This window comes from Erythrolamprus reginae, chromosome 2, assembly GCF_031021105.1.
Source record: "Erythrolamprus reginae isolate rEryReg1 chromosome 2, rEryReg1.hap1, whole genome shotgun sequence".
Taxonomy (NCBI): Eukaryota; Metazoa; Chordata; class Lepidosauria; order Squamata; family Dipsadidae; genus Erythrolamprus; species Erythrolamprus reginae.
Genome location: NC_091951.1, coordinates 192,726,541 through 192,746,086, shown reverse-complemented (window position 1 = coordinate 192,746,086; position 19,546 = coordinate 192,726,541). Strand labels below are relative to the sequence as shown.

Here is a 19,546-nt window from a genome sequence, read left to right as displayed (position 1 = left end):
CCACGGTAGCCCAATTTTGTTAAATCAGACTTCTGCCAAATCAAATTGGGTTATCTGAGGGTGAGTTAAATCAACTTGAAAGCAAAATAATTAAATTTTAATTTAATGGAGCTTAAAGAACAAGAAGACTCAAAGTATTATGAAATACGGAAAGAATTTTACGAATGGATTGAAAAAAGGGAGAAAAAAGGAAGCTGTATTAAAGACTTGTGAATAAGTTTAAAAGGGTTTAAAAATATTAGATTTATTTAACAATTTTGTAATAATTGACTATATTTGTAAGCAGATAGGAAAAGAGGATTGAAGAACATAAGGTATTTGAAAACTGGTTATACTTATGTCGGAATAGTATCCACTGGTAGTATTCACCATATGATAAACTGATAAGTTTAAGCTGTCAACGAGACAGCAGGGGTAGGGTGCGTTATGTACAGTCTGTTTTTGTTGTGTCTATGGCTTTCTCTTTCTTTTTTTTAGAAAAAAATTATTGAGTGTACAGTGGTCCCTCGAGTTTCGCGATCTCGATCTTCGCGAAACGCTATATCGCGAGTTTTCAACCCGGAAGTAAACTCCACCATCTGCGCATGCGTGCCCTTCCACGCATGCGTAGATGGTGGAGTTTCCCCGCCGGGCAGAGGCTTCCCTGGGTCTTCCCCCTCTTGCCCCGGTAAGGCGCGAGCAACGGCGTGGGCGGGTGGGCGGCACACGCGCGGGGAAACCCCAGGGCCGCTTCTCAGCTGAGAAGCGGCCCCAGCAACAGCGTGGGGGGGCGGGCGGCACGCGCGCGCGCGGGGAAACCCCAGGGCCGCTTCTCAGCTGAGAAGCGGCCCCAGCAACAGCGTGGGGGGGGCGGGCGGCACGCGCGCGCGCCGGGAAACCCCAGGGCTGCTTCTCAGCTGAGAAGCGGCCCCAGCAACAGCGTGGGGGGGCGGGCGGCACGCCGCGCGCGCCGGGAAACCCCAGGGCTGCTTCTCAGCTGAGAAGCGGCCCCAGCAACAGCGTGGGGGGGCGGGCGGCACGCGCGCGCGAGGGGAAACCCCAGGGCTGCTTCTCAGCTGAGAAGCGGCCCCAGCAACAGCGTGGGGGGGCGGGCGGCACGCGCGCGCGAGGGGAAACCCCAGGGCTGCTTCTCAGCTGAGAAGCGGCCCCAGCAACAGCGTGGGGGGGCGGGCGGCACGCGCGCGCGAGGGGAAACCCCAGGGCTGCTTCTCAGCTGAGAAGCGGCCCCAGCAACAGCGTGGGGGGGCGGGCGGCACGCGCAGCGCGCGGGGAAACCCCAGGGCTGCTTCTCAGCTGAGAAGCGGCCCCAGCAACAGCGTGGGGGGGGCGGGCGGCACGCGCGCGCGAGGGGAAACCCCAGGGCTGCTTCTCAGCTGAGAAGCGGCCCCAGCAACAGCGTGGGGGGGGCGGGCGGCACGCGCGCGCGCCGGGAAACCCCAGGGCTGCTTCTCAGCTGAGAAGCGGCCCCAGCAACAGCGTGGGGGGGCGGGCGGCACGCGCGCGCGCCGGGAAACCCCAGGGCTGCTTCTCAGCTGAGAAGCGGCCCCAGCAACAGCGTGGGGGGGCGGGCGGCACGCGCGCGCGAGGGGGAAACCCCAGGGCTGCTTCTCAGCTGAGAAGCGGCCCCAGCAACAGCGTGGGGGGGGCGGGCGGCACGCGCGCGCGAGGGGAAACCCCAGGGCTGCTTCTCAGCTGAGAAGCGGCCCCAGCAACAGCGTGGGGGGGGCGGGGCGGCACGCGCGCGCGCGAGGGGAAACCCCAGGGCTGCTTCTCAGCTGAGAAGCGGCCCCAGCAACAGCGTGGGGGGGGCGGGGCGGCACGCGCGCGCGCGGGGAAACCCCAGGGCTGCTTCTCAGCTGAGAAGCGGCCCCAGCAACAGCGTGGGGGGGCGGGCGGCACGCTCGCGCGCGAGGGGAAACCCCAGGGCTGCTTCTCAGCTGAGAAGCGGCCCCAGCAACAGCGTGGGGGGGGCGGGCGGCACGCGCGCGCGCGAGGGGAAACCCCAGGGCTGCTTCTCAGCTGAGAAGCGGCCCCAGCAACAGCGTGGGGGGGGCGGGCGGCACGCGCGCGCGCGAGGGGAAACCCCAGGGCTGCTTCTCAGCTGAGAAGCGGCCCCAGCAACAGCGTGGGGGGGCGGGCGGCACGCGCGCGCGCGGGGGAAAACCCCAGGGCTGCTTCTCAGCTGAGAAGCGGCCCCAGCAACAGCGTGGGGGGGGCGGGCGGCACGCGCGCGCGCGGGGAAACCCCAGGGCTGCTTCTCAGCTGAGAAGCGGCCCCAGCAACAGCGCGGGGGGGGGGGGGGCGGGCGGCACGCGCGCGGACAAGCAGCAGCAGCGAGGCGGCGGGGAAACCCAATCTTCGGCTCCTCGCTGCTGCGGTGGAAATAAAAACACCATCTGCGCATGCGCAGATGGTGTTTTTACTTCCGCACCGCTACTTCGCGACAAATCGATCATCGCGAGGGGTCCTGGAACGGAACCCTCGCGATGATCGAGGGACCACTGTATACATATTAAAAACACAGAGAAGAAGACATTGTATATTTCAGCTTGTAGTTACATTTGTAGCATGTCTGTCTTAGGACAATACAACACATATCCCTAACCCTCCCCACTCCCAAACTGTATCTTCGACAGTTTATATTTTTTGTAATTCCACGGTCTATAGCAACAACATATTTATCAATGTAACATTTTTATGCTTGCCTGATGATGATGTAAAGATCAAGTAAATGTCCTTTTAAATGTATATATTTGAAATAAAAAAATTATTTTTAAAATAGAAAAAAAATAATTTATTATTTAATGTTAGTATTTTTTAAGGCGCTTTAAGGAAAATGTGCATATTTGTAAACAATTCGCTGGCTTTTTTGATAGCTTGATTTGAAGAAGTTAGATTGCAATTAAACTTTCACCATGTATGAAAGACATTCCCCAATTGTTCCCTGAGAGCCAATTTGCTATAGTGGTTCTCATTCGAGCAAGCTGTTTTGGGGCTGCAGAAACAGGTCCATACTGTTATTTGGTATAGCACAGCCTCTTTCACTTTGCCTTGCAAGTCAGGTCATTTGTCAATGTATTTTAATGTTCAAAAGAGAAACTTCACATGAAGATGAACAAAGGAGGCTAGGTGCTAAATATACAGAATGCCCCCCTCCCCAATCAATTCACAGCTATCAGTTTTGTGAATTTTCTTCCAAGGCTTTGAAAGAAAAGGGGCACTTGGTGAAGCTTAACCATTCTTTTAATAATCCTGGATCTAGATTTGATAGTTTTCAATTCTTTTAGCTCAGTTTTTTTTACACTTGGCAATTTTAAGATGTGTGGACTGTTGCAGCTAATGCCTGGACAGTTTGGTTGTTGAAAAGGACTTGTGTAAATGAGAATAATTGTATAAACGTGTGAGAGAACAAATAGACATTATAATCAATAAACTTTTACTGCCACTTTGAATTCATTGGATCTTTATATATTCTATCATAACTTGCAATGCCTCTATTTTTGGTTGAAATTGATTTGTATGTGCTCCTAATAATTTCCCAGTTGTTATGACTGAGTGTTGGGCTACAGTCCAAAGACGGGCTACAAGAATGGTGGAAGGTCTTAAGCATAAAACGTATCAGGAAAGACTTAATGAACTCAATCTGTATAGTCTGGAGGACAGAAGGAAAAGGGGGGGACATGATCGAAACATTTAAATATATTAAAGGGTTAAATAAGGTCCAGGAGGGAAGTGTTTTTAATAGGAAAGTGAACACAAGAACAAGGGGACACAATCTGAAGTTAGTTGGGGGAAAGATCAAAAGCAACATGAGAAAATATTATTTTACTGAAAGAGTAGTAGATCCTTGGAACAAACTTCCAGCAGACGTGGTAGATAAATCCGCAGTAACTGAATTTAAACATGCCTGGGATAAACATATATCCATCCTAAGATAAAATACAGAAAATAGTATAAGGGCAGACTAGATGGACCAGGAGGTCTTTTTCTGCCGTCAGACTTCTATGTTTCTATGTTTTATATGCATGTTCCAGGCTAAGGGACTGAGAGATCTGCATGTGCAGAAGTGATTGACTATAAGCCTAACCTGGATGTGTGTGTAACACAGATGTCTGATATTGAATCGGTTTAATATATTTATGAATAAGTGATAGAGCCTTCTCTGTGGCGGCCCCGCCCCTCTGGAATGAACTCCCTCTGGAGATATGTACCACCCTCTTCCTGGTCTTTCATAAAGCTTTGAAGACCTACCTCTGCCGGTGGGCACGGGGGCCATGAGCGACAAGAATGTCTCTGGCCGATGTTGTGAATGATTGAATTGGATGAATGTGGATGACTGTACATGGGATTTTTAGAATTGTTATTAATTTTGTATAATTCTTTAAAAAAATAATTAGATTTCTTCACATATTTTGCCTGCTTTTACAATGTTGTGCGCTGCCCTGAGTCGCTTCAAAAAGGACGGCATAGAAGTCAAACAAATGGATGGATGGATGCATAGATAGAAAGATGGATGGATAGATAGGTAGAGAGAGAGATAGAGAGATAGAGAGATAGAAAGATGGATAGATAGATAGATAGATAGATAGATAGATAGATAGATAGATAGATAGATAGATATAGATTAGATAGATAGATATAGATATAGATAGATAGATAGATAGATAGATAGATAGATAGATAGATAGATAGATAGATAGATAGATAGATAGAGATAGAGATAAATAGAGAGAGAGAGAGATGGATAGATAGATAGATAGATAGATAGATAGATAGATAGATAGATAGATAGATAGATAGAGATATATTAGATAGATAGATAGATAGATAGATAGATAGATAGATAGATAGATAGATAGATAGATAGATAGATAGATAAGGCTGCTGTAAAGGTGTGTTGGTCAGAGCCATAATTTTGTGCATACTTTGATATGCAGACAATGCCATGTTACCTGCTGAAAACTCAGAATGTTTTTTCAGTAAATGTTATATAAATTGCATGGTGGAGTGAAGGGTGAAAGCCTGAAAATTGATCTATCAAGGATCAAAGTAGTTGTGCTTGACAAGAAAAATGGAGTGAAAAATTGCAGGTTAGACATAAATGGTGAAAACCCAGAGCAAGCTGATGAATTTGTGTACATCAGTAGAATATTAATTGAAGGTGGGGAAAGGGAGACGTTTCCAATACGTGAAAATGCTGGTAAGGGGTAGCATCCAGTATGTTTCTCAAAGGAAGTGAAAATGGTCATGGATGACCATATCCACTTTGTCACTTAGAAGTGAGGTTTAGGGCTGTCAGGAGAAACATAAAAATAAGTTGGATGCAGCTGGTGTGTATATAATGTGTATATCATAAAATACCAGAAGTGTATATCATAAAGTAGAAGAGAGGCCTGGAATATGTAAGTGCTGAATGAATATAGACTGAATACAAAATTGAATAATCCGTATGGAAGAATTATGTTTAGATGGTTTGGTTATGCGGAGAGTATAAATGGGGATCAAATTTCAGAAATGTAAAAGAAAAGTGAGTGATTGAAGGGAAGAAAGTTGTGGATGGGCAGAGCTGATGAAAAACTCAGCAAGAGAGAGGTGGGAATGTTAAAGAATGAAAATCGATGAATTGATGTTAGGGAAGCAATTTACAAGGATACAACAATATGAAGGAGTACAGTATATAATGTTTGTTAGATTGGTTAGCTTTCTATTTTTATCTCTTTATTGCCTCGCTACATGTTGCATAATATTATTTACAATAAAGCAAACAGGGTATTCTTCAAATGTATGTTGATCCTGTTACGTGATAAAAAGAGACATTGTTGTATCATGGTTTGATTTCTTATTCCCTCTGCTTTCTCCAGAATACCCCACTTGTAGTGCCAACGAGTTCCGTTGTGCTAATGGCCGGTGTTTGAGCAACAAACTCTGGGAGTGTGATGGCGAGTTTGACTGTCATGACCAATCTGATGAAGCCCCCAAGAATCCAAGATGTTCTAGCCCTGGTAAGTGTCCAGTGGGTTGGGGTAGTGACATTTTGTTGGTTTATAGCAAGTCCGTGATCAGAAAGAGTGAGAACAAAATGAAGCACTCTGTTAATTGCTCCGTACCTAGTTAATTAGTAATCTAGCAGCCGGATTCTGTACACTTTTGAGAAACATTGGGAATCTTCAATTAATCTGGAGCAAGGCTGTCAAACTCCCGGCGTCGCTTTGTCGTCACGTGATGGATCGCGACTTTTTCTCCCTTTGCTAAACCAGGGATGGTGGTGACCAGTGTTTGATTGACAGCCTTGAGTTAGAGGGAGGAGTCAGATTGTTACCTAGTCTGGGAGTGATCACATCGTCCTAGAGATGTCCTATCTTGATTGCTAGCCTTGTTCCGTGAATACAGATGAATGTCATACACAGTTTTTAAAGCTAAAAAAGTTATCTTTAATTCATAAAGCTGTAAATAAATACATTCTCCACACTGAAGATGATTTTTGTAGCCATTTGGTTACATAATTGGAGCAGAATTGTGCAAAATAACTACTTGCACTCTTTGAGTGAACAAATTGGGGTTCAATCTAAGGTTTAATTATTAATGATAATATATTGTTTTGATACTGAGGTCTTTTTAGAATTAAGTACTTTTTATTAAATTGGGTTTAATATTATGGATAGTGATATACAGTACTTGAAACTTTGGATGGGGGAGATCATGCTTTGTGATGAAGCCTTTTGGGTGTCATGTTTACAAAAGGTTGTTTAAATATACAACTATGCCTGGAAATGGGTTGATTCACATGCAGAGACGTTTGTGCTCATTAGCTCTTATGGGATGGCTTTGAAGCTGTAAATATGGAAACCTACTTGGTGTAGGTGAGGAAAACCCACTGCTTTGAGACCAGTCCGAATGATTTCTCACTGTCGTTTCAGAGAGCAAGTGCAATGATACCTTTTATCTCTGCCACAATGAGCAGTGCATCTCCAACAATTTGCTTTGTGACAACAACGATGACTGTGGTGATGGCTCTGATGAGCTGAACTGTTTCATCAATGAGTGCTTGAACAAGAAGCAGACTGGCTGCTCCCAGGAATGCGAGGACCTCAAAATCGGCTACAAGGTTGGGCTGTAGTTTCTTTTTCTTTGTTTTGGGGAAGAGGGTGTGTCAAAACCAGCCCTCCTGTCAGTCAGTTAGAAATGGTAGATTTTGACGTACTGTTGGCGCCAGAAACTTTATTGTTAGGTTTTCCCACCATGAAGTTATAAGTTTAATAGGCAGAAGAGATGAGACGTTTAAGAAGACACGTTATTGGCCATCCTTGTTGAATCTATTTTGATATGCCATAAATCCTTCAGTATTTTATGTGAAATAAATAAAATATTTCTACATATAGAAATACAGATTTCACAGCTCAGGCATCTGCACCTAGATTGAATGTAACTGGGCATTCACTAGAAATCTATGAGCATTCAGCTCAAGAATCCAAATGAAACTCCAGATTCATTCCAGTTCTGAAAATCTTACTGCTTATTGAATACAGTAGTACCTCTAGATATGAGCTGCTCCACATGCGAGTATTCCAAGTTACGAGCCGAGACGCGAGCAAAATTTCTGTTCAACACTCGAGCTCAAATTCGGGATACGAGCCAAGCTTCCACTAGGTGGCACAAGAATTCCATGTTTCCAGTTATCTCGGTTTGTCTAAAGGCATTCGTTCGAGATGCAAGTTGATCGACATACGAGCTCTGGTCTGGAACGAATTAGACTCGTATGTCGAGGTACCACTGTACACTGCATGGTAACGTTGAAGCAACACTAACTCTGAGATTCCCAGACACCAGTTCACGGACTTAAACAATACTTTCCCCAGGCAAACCCCTAGTCCATGTAAACAAGTTCACTTTGTTATGGGAACAGTCTGCGTCAATTCCACACCTGGTATAATGTCCTTGGAAAGGTTTCAGGCTCTCATGGTCTTCAGTGGAATTGTTGAGGTTTCGTTTCTACATCTAACCCATTGTAAAGCAATGCCTCCCTGCACCCCAGAGGAGAAATGCTACTGGTTTGGCCAGATTGGGGTGTACCGGTAGCGGTGGCCAACGATGGTTTGGAGAAATGGTAGCGGCAGCAGCATGATGCCCCACCCACCCACCCAGACGTCACCATTTTCTTTTTTTTAACCCTCTGCACATGCACAGAGTGTTCTGTGCATGTGTAGAGGGTGAAAAGGCTTGTGTGACAGCAGAGCATGGGTCAAAAAGCACACACATGAGTGCATGCACTTCCAAACCAGTAGGTAGATTTCACTGTTGCTCCCCCCCGCAGCTTTTACTCTAATGACAAGTTGAAAAAAAAGAGGCATGTAGCTACCAAAGTTTCATATGAGGGTCGCCCAGAAAGTGATGCACCACAATTATTTATTGAACACAATGAAACTTACAAGAAGGATGTTTCTTCTACACTCCCTATTTTTCCATGTAATATCGTCCTGTTCTATGACCTTCCTCCTCCTGAGATACAAGGGCGTGTATGCCCTGTCGGTATCACTCCTTGTTCTGGTCACGAAGCCATTTCTGCACTGTGCGAATCACCTCTAATGGCCTCACCCTCTGTGCTCAGCGACTAATCGTACTTCTGTCGACTACAGATTCTCCATAAACTGTACACAAACATTTGTGAATGTTCCCAACAGTTTCTTTCTCCGCAGTGAGAAATTCAATGATGACATGCTGCTTGTAACGTACATCACTTACAGCCATTTCGAAACACTGTTGCAGCTATGCTATCTGTCTGAAGAAACGCAAAATTTACATATGCTCTCCTGGCAATTCAAATAACGTATATCTAAAGTTTCGCATTCGTACCATTACTGTAGGCTGAGAAAAGGGGTCGATTTCTGGGCAACCCTTGTAGTTGACAAGACCCTTGTGCAACATTTCCTTCACTGCATCAGAATTTCAGAGGGGGGAAAATTACTCTTGCAGTTGACTAGTTGGGAATGATTGATCCTGGTTGAGAACTAGCAAGAATTCCATATGCATCTTCTGCCTGCCCATAGCCTATGCGTCATCCTGCCAGTTGAGCTTGTTGTAAGACAAAGTCAGGGAGAAAAAAATATTTTTCTTCAGTGAGCAAGAGAGAGATTGTGTTGCCTAGCCCACTCCCCACCCCCCCTTATAAACATGTAATGACTTTCTGCTGCCCCTGCAGTGCAGATGCCGCCCTGGGTTCCAGCTGAAGTATGATGGCAAGACTTGCATTGACATTGACGAGTGCACGACCACCTACCCCTGCAGCCAGATTTGCATCAACACCCATGGAAGTTTCAAGTGCATGTGTGCAGATGGCTACATTCTGAAGCCTGATGATCCAACCAGCTGCAAAGCCGTCACAGGTAATACCGACTCTTATGAGCTGCAGGGGGTTCCTCACATTTGGAGGTGTGAGTCACAGATTGAGGGTTTTGCAAAATCTTTTTCGATGGGCCGAGTCTTGAATAAGATACAACGAATTGAAAGAGTGTCTCTTAGGTCAGCGGTCACCAACTGGGGGTCTGTGGACCGATGGTGGTCCGTGAGAAAATGTTGGTGGTCCACAGAAAAACTATTTGCATTTAGTTTATATTGCACTAGATCAGGAGTCTTCAAACTACGGCCCCTGGACTGGATATGTGAAATGAATGTTTGTGTTGCTGCAGAGAATCTCCCCCTTTGGGGTCTTCTTGTGTGGATTGGAGGGGGGGGGATTTTGATTTGGGGTCTGCTTCAGCCTTTTGTTGTGGGGGTTTGGGGTGAAGGCTGGGGGGAAGTGTTGCTGGTGATGAAGAGCCAGAAGGCCTTGTTCCAATGGGACTGTATCATGGCCTGGAACTGGCTGACCATCTCAGCCCATTGAGCCTCCAGACACCAGTACCTGGCCTTGCACTTTCACGGGTCTTCCCTCTGTTTGGAAAGCCTATGCTCGTAGTCCTCAGTGTGGTGCTTCTGCTTAGCCACCTTCTCGGGCAGATCCAATTTGAACTGAGCCAGCTGTTTTGCCAACTCTTTCTCATGGTGGCTTCTTAGCTTCAAAAACTGCTTCCTGTTGGGCCCCTAAGGAGCTCAAGCAGGCGGGCAAGGAGTGACTAGGAAGGGAGGGTGAGTAGAGAGGTTGGTGAGGCGCCCCTTGACATGAGTGGCCCACCCAATCACATGACCACCTAGCCACACCCCACTCAATCGGTCATTAGTCGAATCATATTAGTGGTCTGTGGGATTTTAAATGATGAATTTAGTGGTCCTTGAGGTTCAAAAGATTGGTGGTTCTTATCTTAGGTAGTTTCTGACTTCATTGGAATTAATCCTATGCTTCAGCCATAGTTGAAGTATTTGGGGCTTGGGATAGTTCTGAAATAATCCAAAGAGTCTTCAAAGTTACAGTGTCACTAAACAAATGACTTATGACCAGTTTTCACACTTACAACCATTATAACATCCCCCAATAGTCATATGATCAAAATTAAGATGCTTCTCAACTGACTCATATTGTATAGGATGGTTGCACTGCCAGGGGAATCCCCTTTGATCCCCTTTTGTCATCCGGTGACAAGCAAAGTTAATGGTGAAGCCAGATTTATTTAACAGACATGTTATTAACTGAACAACTTCAATGATTCCCTTGACAAATGTGGCAAGGAAGGGGGGCAAAACACACTTTTAACATATGTCTCATTTAGCAACGTAAATGTGGGGCTCAGTTGTGGTCATAATTCAAGGATTACCTGTACTTCAGGCAGAACAACGTATGTCAAATTTGGAATTACTGTTTCTGTTTCAAAAGATTTCCAATGAAAAAACTGGTGAATGCCAATGTTGTATTTATATATGTAGCATGGGCCTTCCCTAGTGCTGTGTTTATCTGAGAAGCCATCTGGGTCTAATACTCAAGTCCCATCACCTGCTGAGTTAGTAGCTTCATAATTCCTGCTGTCACTCAGTACTTTTCAGAAGACACCTCACCTGATATTCTTCCTTTCTTTGTATCAAAAGTTGAAATAATTTCAATAATGCTATGTTTTGGCTCTTTCTTCTAAATTCCCTGCTTGGGAAATTGACCAATCTTACTACAGAGAAACCTTCTTTTTTTTTTTGGCTTTAAAAAAAGAGATGAAAATAAAACTGCCATTTCACTTTAAGCCTTAAAATTTATATATGCAACATTGTAGAAAAGGAGTCAGGCAGGTTCTTTGATCAGAATCAGCAGCTAAAGAGCAACTAAATAGAAAATCCATAATTAAAAAATAAATGCTCCAGGCAGAGTACAAGCTTGCGCTGTGCCATTCTAAATAAACACTTTTTCCCTCTGCGAGATGGTAAATGATGCAATTAAAGATACAGACTACCAAAAGACTATAAATAAAATTTACCACATTCGCAGCCAGCCTGATGAATTGTAACGCAAGACCAAGAATACACAATCAATGTTTTCCAATTTATAAATTGGAACATTAGACTTGACTCAGCAGCACACCCAAAAAAGAAACCATTTAAGACAAACCCTGGGCAGAACATAAAGTGCTCTTTCTGCAGAAATAACTATCTCAAAATGAACACTATTTCTTCCTATTACCTGCAATCCTTTTTTTCCTAGAAATCCCAGCTTGGAATGTGAGACACTGAAAAAAAGACTGAGAACTCAGTTTTGAGTCTATAGCTTCTCTTTGTGTCTAGTTCACTGAATACTCCAGCTTCTTTTTATTTTAAAAAATATTTTTAATTAAAAGTAAATTTTACAAAGATTTTTAAAACCACAGAAATAAAGAAGACATAAATTACAAAGAAAACAAACCCTTAAACCACTGATATGTATTGGCACTAACAATTACACCAAAAACATATGGATAAAAACTTTAGGGAAATTTACACCACCTATGTGCTCAAACCACAGGCCGCAAAGCATGAAAGCCCCAGCTCGAACGTTGGCCTTCTCTTCTTACCACTCCTCTTTTGCTCCAATTTCCTATCCCCCTTCCCCTTATATCTCTTTCCCTTCTTCCCCAACCCCCTACCTTTCTTCTTTTCTTCCTCTCCACCTACGTGTACTATATAAGTAAATTATAAATGTTAGAATGTATATTATATATATCCCTTTTGCTTTTCTGTACCCTGTTTTTAATGTATATATTCAATAATTTATTTTTTTTAAAGAAATAAAGAAGACAAAATTGAATTTTTTTAAATAAAGGGATAAAAGAAAAAGTGAAGGAGAATTAAACAAAGCAAAAAAAAAAGATATCTGAAAGAGTGACTTCCAATCTTCTTTGCAGAAATTACAAATATAGAAGTTATCATCTTCACATGTCCGCACAGCAGTGGTGGGTGGCTCCCAGTTCGGACCAATTTTATAGAACCATTAGTGGGAATTTCCCCCTGCTCACCGCACCAGGAGGGATCACCAGTTGGCCATGCCTCCAAGCCGGCTCTAATGGCTGCTCCTACAGTGCCGTTTTTGGCTTCTGCACATGGGCAGAATCTGTTTTTAGTTTCTGCACATGCGCTGATGCTTGGTTTTTGGCTGGCACTGCACATGCGTACGCGCCCATATGGCACGAGAGGAAGTAAACCGGGAGCGAGGTAAGTTAGAACACCCCCCTGCTGTACAGGTAGACTTTGACTTACAACCACACTTGAGCTTGAAGTTATGGTTGTATAAGCCATGCCAAATGTTAAATGGGTTACCACATAAGCACACCACATTGTAAGACCTTTTTTTGCATTGGCTGTAAAGCAGCAGGCATAAATTGAACATGGCAGTCATTAAAGAAATCCATTTTCCATAATGGCCTGGTTTTTTTTCTGCCAGAAACTAGAAGTAAATGCCTATTTATGGCAAAAGCATCATAAATCCAAGTCATGTGAAATAAACCTTTTAAATCTCCTCTTGTCTCTTTAAAGATCTTTAATGCTGTCTCTCCTAAATAATGGGAGATATTGAAGTATCTCTCTGTATCTACACAGCAGATTCAATTTACAAGTGATAGGGAAGAAATTAGAGGAGCACTGGGAGTATTTATCATTTTGTGACCCTCTGAACCCCCCTCCTTTGTTTCCTTTAACAGATGAGGAACCTTTCTTGATTTTTGCCAATCGCTACTACCTAAGAAAGCTTAGTCTGGATGGCTCCAACTATACGTTGCTTAAACAGGTAATGTTTATTTTATTTATTTATTTATTTATTTATTGGATTTGTATTCCGCCCCTCTCCGTAGACTCGGGGCGGCTAACAACAGTGGTAAAAACAACATGTGACAATCCAATACTAAAAACAGCTAAAAACCCTTATTATAAAACCAATCATACATACAAACATACCATGCATAAATTGTAGCAGCCTAGGGGAAAAGAATATCTCAGTTCCCCCATGCCTCATGGCAGAGGTGGGTTTTAAGGAGCTTACGAAAGGCAAGGAGGGTGGGGGCTATTCTAATCTCTGGGGGGAGTTGGTTCCAGAGGACTGGGGCCGCCACAGAGAAGGCTCTTCCCCTGGGTCCCGCCAAACGACATTGTTTAGTTGACGGGACCCGGAGAAGGCTCACTCTGTGGGACCTAACTGGTCGCTGGGATTCGTGCGGCAGAAGGCGGTCCCGGAGATAATCTGGTCCGGTGCCATGAAGGGCTTTATAGGTCATAACCAACACTGTTGGGAGGGTGAGTGCCAAATATAACAACAGATTCAGAAATGGTAGAATGTTACAATGGTACATTGCAAGAATGATATTTTTTTGTGGTCTTGATGGATTTAGGGGCTGAATAATGCTGTGGCTTTGGACTTTGACTACCGGGAACAAATGATCTACTGGACCGATGTCACCACACAGGGCAGTATGATCCGCCGCATGAACATCAATGGCAGTAATGTACAGGTGTGTCTTTTGGTCCAGTTGGCCTGTTTGCCTTCTGGCTGAAGTCTGTGTTCCTTTCTGAACGGGGTTGATCAGCTCTTTTAGTTTTCCAGTCCAGACTCAATATACTCTTATCCATTTAATGGGCAGCCAAAATTTTTACTCCCACACTGTGGGTGTGGCTTATTTTGTGGGTGTGGCTTGATGGTCATGTGACTGGGTAGGAGTGGCTTGCCAGTCATGTGACCAGGTGGGAGTGGCTGGAACGATCATCATCGTTCAAGTGAACTGTTAAGTCCTCAACTTACAACCTCACCAGTGTCGCTCTCTGGGGTGACATTTTGCTTCGCGTTTCCCACGCTCTCCTTCCTGGTGTGCCCCCTGCCACTTTCCGAGGAGGAGGAGGATGGGAAGGGGGGATAGTCAGCTGGAGCTGGGCACACAGCTTCATTTCCGCCGGTGAAACTGCATTCCACCCCGTCCTGCCTGCTGCCCACCCCTGCCCTTATCCCTTCCCATTCTAGGGTGAACACTGCTGGTCCCTCATAAGAGAGAGGGTCCCAGTTCCTCCTCTTTGGATTTCTTTGACACCCACATTGTTGTTGTTTGGTTTCTTCTCTTCCACACTTCCAGGTTCTACACCGCACTGGGCTAAGCAATCCCGATGGACTAGCTGTGGACTGGGTGGGCGGAAACCTGTACTGGTGTGATAAGGGAAGGGATACTATTGAAGTGTCAAAGCTCAATGGGGCTTACCGCACCGTGTTGGTGAACTCAGGACTGCGGGAGCCTCGAGCTTTAGTGGTGGATGTACAGAATGGGTAAGTTTCCCAAACATATTAGGATTCATTTCCTTAGTCTGGGCTGCACCTTTCTTTACCCATGCTTTGTTCTTCCCTTTCACCCCCAGTACATGACTGATGTGATGTTTCATTCTTTTACAGTTAACCAATTAATTGGGTCACTAAAACCATATACCAAAAGGTTTAAACTTTAGAATTATTAAAGCAGAGTAGAAGATTCTGGGAATAGGCTGTTTCTTGACCTATTGTCATCTTTTAAAGCAGGGGTCCCCAACCTTGGCAACTTTAAGACTTATGGACTTCAACTCCCAGAATTCCTCAGCCAGAACTCTGGCAGTTGAAAGCCACAAGTCTTAAACTTGCCAAGGTTGGAGACCCCTGCTTTAAAAGACAATTAGGTTCAGCTTAGTGATAAAGGGCAGCAGAAGTCAGACACATCTCCCCTTTGCGAGAGCTCTTTAAATGTAGAATAACTGGATGCATGAATTGGCTACAATTTTTAATAACTGTTCTGCAGTGGGCTCTGGGGGCTTTGCCTTCATAGAACAGGAATGGTGTTTCCCAATGTGTAGACTTTCTTTGGAGGGGGATAGGATCTTTTTTCATATCATGTTAAATTGGATAGGGAAACGTCTCTCACTTCTCTAATGCAATGGTTTTGTTGCCCATTATTGGTCCATTTTTATAATACAGATAGTCCTCAACTTATGACTCCAAAGTTTTGTTGTTAAGTAAGTTAAACATTTATTGAGTGAATTTTGCTCCATTTTACGTCCTTTCTTGCCACAGTTGTTAAGTAAATCGCTGTAGTTGTTCAGTTATTCACCTTGGTCTCTTCAGCCATGAAAGAAGGCATTTAAGAAGTAACTTTTATACACTTCAGTGTATAAAATCATGCATGGGATAGAAAAGGTGGATAGAGAAAAATCTTTTCTCTATCACACAATACTAGGACAAGGGGGCCCTCCCTAAATCTCATAGGTAAGAAAGTGAGGACAAATCAAGGGAAATGTTTCTTCACCGAGAGGGTTGTTGCTTTAGGGAATTCACTTCCAGAAGAGGTCGTGACAGCTGTCAGCCTGGATAGCATCAAGGCAGGATTAGACAGATTCATGGATGCCAAGTATATCGCTGACTATTGAAGCGGATGTTGGTTGAAGCAGGCAGGATTCCCTGGGGTACCACTTGTTGGGGGTCAAAGGAAAGAGAGGGTCTTGCCTTCTCTTTCTGCTCAAGATCCCCATGGACAATTGGTGGGCCACTGTGTAACACAGAATGTTGGACTCAATGGGCTTTGGCCCGATTCAGCCTGGCTCTTCTTATTTTCTCAGTTAATAACACAGTTGTTAAGTGAATCTGACTTCCCCATTGACTCTGCCTGTATGAAGGTCGTACTAGGGAATCACATGGCCCTGGCACATTGCCACTGCATGATGTATCCAGCGCATGGGCTGCAAATTTGACAGCTCTAGAGTTTAAAGGACCAGGCTAGAACTACAGGTTATTGTTCCACCTTAGGCATGAAAGCCCAGCTGGTTGACTTAGGACCAGTTACTCACCCTCTCAGGCCACAACATCAAGCTCAGTCAAAAAGCTAGTTGGTCATAACCAATGGTTGATTCCCCCCTACTCCCCAAAAAATAAAAATAAAAAGCAGCCTGAAAATTTGCAGGAAAATGGTACAATTGAAAACAACGACCGTTGTGTCAGCGCTCCAATTAGCATCTGAGAAATAAATCAGATTTCAGTCCATTTCTCTCATCCAAGATTCGATTTATTATCAGAGCCCTGTTGGTTACACTGTAGCCATACCAGTACTAACTTCCTTCCAGTACCCCACCCCGGTTAAGGTTCACCCCTCGTCCCCACACCCACAAGTTCATCACGTGGACCAGACTGGTTACTGGAATTCCACCAACTTCTTTTGTACATCCGTTGGTACAGAACAAAGGATGACCTTGGACTCTAAGAAAGGAATTTGTTGTGGCTAGTAACTTTCTCTCTAATGCAATTACCCTTCCCAGTACCCATGATACTATTCTACTGTAGCAGGCCAAAGCCTCAAACTCCAAATGATGGCTTCGGCCTGACACCCTGAGTGATCACAATGGTAACCCTATGCTTATCCCATACTTTCCCCCTCCGTTTGCTCCCTTCCAGATACTTATACTGGACTGACTGGGGTGACCATTCCCTGATTGGCAAGATAGGCATGGATGGTACCAACCGGAGCGTCATTGTGGACACTAAGATCACATGGCCCAATGGCCTCACCCTGGACTACATTAACAGCCGCATCTACTGGGCCGATGCTCGAGAGGACTACATTGAATTTGCTAGCTTGGATGGTTCTAACCGCCACATTGGTGAGTGAATTGTAACAGCTCATGTTCAGATGCAGAGAGGTTTGAGTAAAGAAGCCAGAAGAGGGCTCTGAGGTGGCACAGAAGTTCTGATGAGATGTATATTCCTCTCACGACTTGCCATTTCTCTCTACGTATTTTAAAAATGTGGGGGGTTTTCCCCCTCAGCTAACTTTAATTTTAGAGTCCATTTTTAGAACCTCTCCATTTCCTTTATTCTCTCTTACAAATACACTGCTCAAAAAATAAAGGGAACACTTAAACAACAGAATATAACTCCAAATAAATCAAACTTCTGTGAAATCAAACTGTCCACTTAGGAAGCAACACTGATTGACAATCAATTTCACATGCTGTTGTGCAAATGGAATAGTTGTGCAAATGAAATATTCAATGAGAATATTTCATTCATTCAGATCTAGGATGTGTTATTTGAGTGTTCCCTTTATTTTTCAGCAGTATATTTTCCGTTTTCTCCTCCAGTGGCATGTTGCATAGTTCCTTGCTTTATTGCCTGTTACTTTTTAGGCTTCTCACTGTATGCTGCTCACCCATTTTTTAAATTACAATAACTTAGATATCACCTTTTGACAGCCATTTTGATGTAATGCCAGATGAGGAATACAGAATCCCGGGTTCTAATTTTCCTTTGGGCACAGACGTCACCAGGATGATCTTCAGCAAGTCCATTTCTCTTAGGGACAGGAGTGTCAAACTCACATTGTGGTGGTGGCGTCACGTGACATATCAGGACTTTCCCCCCTGTTTCTCCTACCGCTAAACTGGATGTGGGCGTGGCCAGCACGTGATTCATCTGGCTGCCAGGCCGCGAGTTTGACAGCCCTGTCTTAGAGTGAATCAGCATCTGCTCTGTAACAAGCTGGTTGAAAATTAAAACTCCCTGTTGCCTTGTGAAATTGACAGATTTGCTGCAAGAAACTGCAGCAAACACAATTCAAAGCAAGTGGGCCCTATAAGTGAGACAAATAACAACAACAGCCCACATATCACCTTTCAGGATACATGTTCACCAGAGTAGATTAAAAATGACAGCATCAATAATAAAACTCATTACACTTAGAGAATAAATACAGCAGAACCATATTTCTGGGCTCGGACTATTTAAAAGTTTGGGGGGTTTTTTTGCAGGCTGTCCTCATATATCCTGTCAGATTTTGTTTGTTGTAAGTTTAAAGTATCCGGAACAGGTTTCCATAAAGAGGAATAAGTGCTGTAATCATCAGGATTTTATTTTTCTTTCGGAAATAAAAATCGGAACTGGGAAGAGCTGCCTCCTATGCATATGCAGTGGCATTTGAACGCTAGCTTTTTATCATCTTAAGCACATGGTGCAGTGCAGTTGTGGTGTGGATTGATTGTCCCATGTTACACTCTGATATTTGTTTTTCCTCACTGTAATGACCTTTGCAGCTGCCAAATGTAGAAAATGGAAGCAGCAATCTGTGTGGCCATCATCATGAGAATGGATGTGCCAGACAGAACTGAACTGCAGTTTCTTCCCACTTATAAATTAGCGTGTTAGAACAAAGATGTATGGTTGTTTTTCTTAATAGCCAAGAATGAACCAAATCTTTTAAAGTTGAGTCCAGACTTTTTTTTGGAAATCATTGGCCAAAAAAAAAAAATGGAATAAAACTTAAGCATTGTACTTCAGTTTCCCGTGCCGTGGTGTTCAGTGGTTGGAATCAGTGTTCCCTCTATTTATTTAATTTTTTTGGGGGGGGGAGTATAGTGTCTGAGCGGCAGTCCCTTCGGGACTGGGCGGCACAGAAATAATTAATAAACAAACAAACAAACAAACAAACAAATAAAAAACCCACCCTGTTTTGCCTCAGAGAATTTCAAAATAAAATACTGTACTGTGTGTCTATAACAGTGAGCTCATAATAGGGAAACTCTAAATATCAAAATGCCACTTAAATAGTTGAGCTAGTTTCAAACTAGATTTTGATTTTCTTTCTCTCTTCCTTACTCCCATTCTTTTTCTTTCTCTTTCCCTTCCTCTCTTTTTTCTATCTGTTTCTCTCTCTTCCTCTCTCTCTCTCCTTCCCTCTCACTCTTTCCCTCTCGGCTTCTGGGCAGGTTTGGAAAACTCTGAGTTGATGATGATTTTTAAGTGAGCGATTGCTCACTGCTCAGCTTAGAGGGAACTATGGTTGGAATGTCCTTTGATTCTGGACCGCTCAAGGTCGACTCAGTCTTCCATCCTTCCAAGGTCAATAAAATGCGGACCCAGAGCCATGCTGGCTCTGTAAACCGCTTATAGAGCGAAGGGGTATATAAGTCTAGGTGCTATTACTGTTGCTATTGTCCAAATTAGAAGCTGATTTTGAGATCAGTATGTGCAGCATGTATAGATATTTTACCTGTCTTCTCACTGTTACATTACTACTATCTTTAATTCCAAGAACCATTACTCTGAATGACACAAATGCAAAATATCATTCTAAGGGCTAATGCAAGTAGTTAAAAGATGCCAATTAGCAACTATGAG

The 19,546-nt window shown here is 44.0% G+C and overlaps 1 protein-coding gene across 3 annotated transcripts in view; it reads left to right on the top strand.

The window, feature by feature from the left end:
• The window catches only part of LRP1 (LDL receptor related protein 1), a 469,165-nt gene that overhangs the window by 375,396 nt on the left and 74,223 nt on the right, over nucleotides 1-19,546 (top strand). For all 3 annotated transcript variants that reach the window (XM_070740967.1, XM_070740966.1, XM_070740968.1), the window contains 7 exons: nucleotides 5,862-6,002; nucleotides 6,918-7,105; nucleotides 9,197-9,380; nucleotides 13,083-13,168; nucleotides 13,767-13,886; nucleotides 14,499-14,686; nucleotides 16,829-17,034. In XM_070740967.1, the coding sequence (XP_070597068.1) occupies nucleotides 5,862-6,002; nucleotides 6,918-7,105; nucleotides 9,197-9,380; nucleotides 13,083-13,168; nucleotides 13,767-13,886; nucleotides 14,499-14,686; nucleotides 16,829-17,034 (1,113 nt within the window). The remainder of the gene's footprint in view (nucleotides 1-5,861; nucleotides 6,003-6,917; nucleotides 7,106-9,196; nucleotides 9,381-13,082; nucleotides 13,169-13,766; nucleotides 13,887-14,498; nucleotides 14,687-16,828; nucleotides 17,035-19,546) is intronic.